At 55.6% G+C, this 1,054-nt stretch overlaps 1 protein-coding gene across 1 annotated transcript in view; it reads left to right on the forward strand.

The window, feature by feature from the left end:
• LOC103198982 (contactin-associated protein-like 4) overlaps positions 1 to 1,054 on the forward strand; it is a 204,763-nt gene that overhangs the window by 200,321 nt on the left and 3,388 nt on the right. Inside the window, exon 23 of the mRNA XM_007943199.1 lies at positions 23 to 182. Coding sequence (XP_007941390.1) covers positions 23 to 182 — 160 coding nt within the window. The remainder of the gene's footprint in view (positions 1 to 22; positions 183 to 1,054) is intronic.

Below are 1,054 nucleotides of genomic sequence, written 5' to 3' on the forward strand. Positions count from 1 at the left end.
GGGCGGCGCCCCCGGGTGGCAGCTCGGCTGCAAGGCCGCAGCTGCGGGTGCGCGAGGCTGGGCCGCTGTGTCTGCGCGCTGGCCAGCGGCGCCCCTCTCATTTCCCGCTGCAGATCACACGGGACCAGGGCGCACGGGGACCACGGCGGACGCGGCCCGACGGGACTTGGCGGTGATCGGAGGTGGCCCTTCCCGGCTGGGCACAGCATGAGCCAGGGTGACATCGGGCCGGGGGGTGGCCACAGGGCGGCTCCCCACCTCCCAAGCGCTGGGCGCTGAACATGGAGGTCACCGGGGCCTTTCCCCAGGCTTCGTCCCTGGAGACAGCTTGCTAGGCCCCCCTGGGAAAAGCACCGTGGCTGCTGGATTTCAGCAAAGCACAGTAAAAGTGTCTAACGAGGAAAAGTCTGGACTTGCCGATGGCCGCGTGGATCCCCCAGGGCGTTGGCGGGATGTTGCCGGAAATGACGCTCCCTTCTCTGTTGGCGCTGGGGCGGGGGATGCTAACGGTGGAGTTGATGATTGCTTCCCTGGGCGTTGATTGTGGTTCCAACTGAAATGAAACCCTTGACAACTTCAATCTCCTCCATTTACCATGATGCTCTTTATTGGTCCAGTTGTGAGGACTTTTTTTTTTTACGTTGAGGTGTAAACCATACTGAAGGCTGTAGTCTTTGATCTTCATCAGTAAGTGCAAGTCATCCTCACTTCCAGAAAGCAAAGTTGTGTCATCTGCATATGGCAGGTTGTTAATGAGCCTTCCCCCACTCCTGATGCCACATTCTTCATATAGTCCAGCTTCTTGGATTATTTGCTCAGCATGCCGATTGAATGAATGCCGCAAAGGGATACAACCCTGACACACGCCGTTCCTCATTTTAAACATGCAGTGCCCCATTGTTCCCTTCAAAGTACTGCCTCATGGTCTTCATACAGGTTCCTCATGAGCACAACTAAGTGTCCTGGAATTCCCATTCTTGAAAATGTTATCAATTATTTTTGGATCCATATAGTTGAATGGGAGCTCTGGTAGCATAGTGGCTAAGACACTTGC

The sequence above is a fragment of the Orycteropus afer genome, unplaced genomic scaffold, assembly GCF_000298275.1.
Source record: "Orycteropus afer afer isolate SDZICR_OR568_19922 unplaced genomic scaffold, OryAfe1.0 scaffold00006, whole genome shotgun sequence".
In the NCBI taxonomy this organism is placed as follows: Eukaryota; Metazoa; Chordata; class Mammalia; order Tubulidentata; family Orycteropodidae; genus Orycteropus; species Orycteropus afer.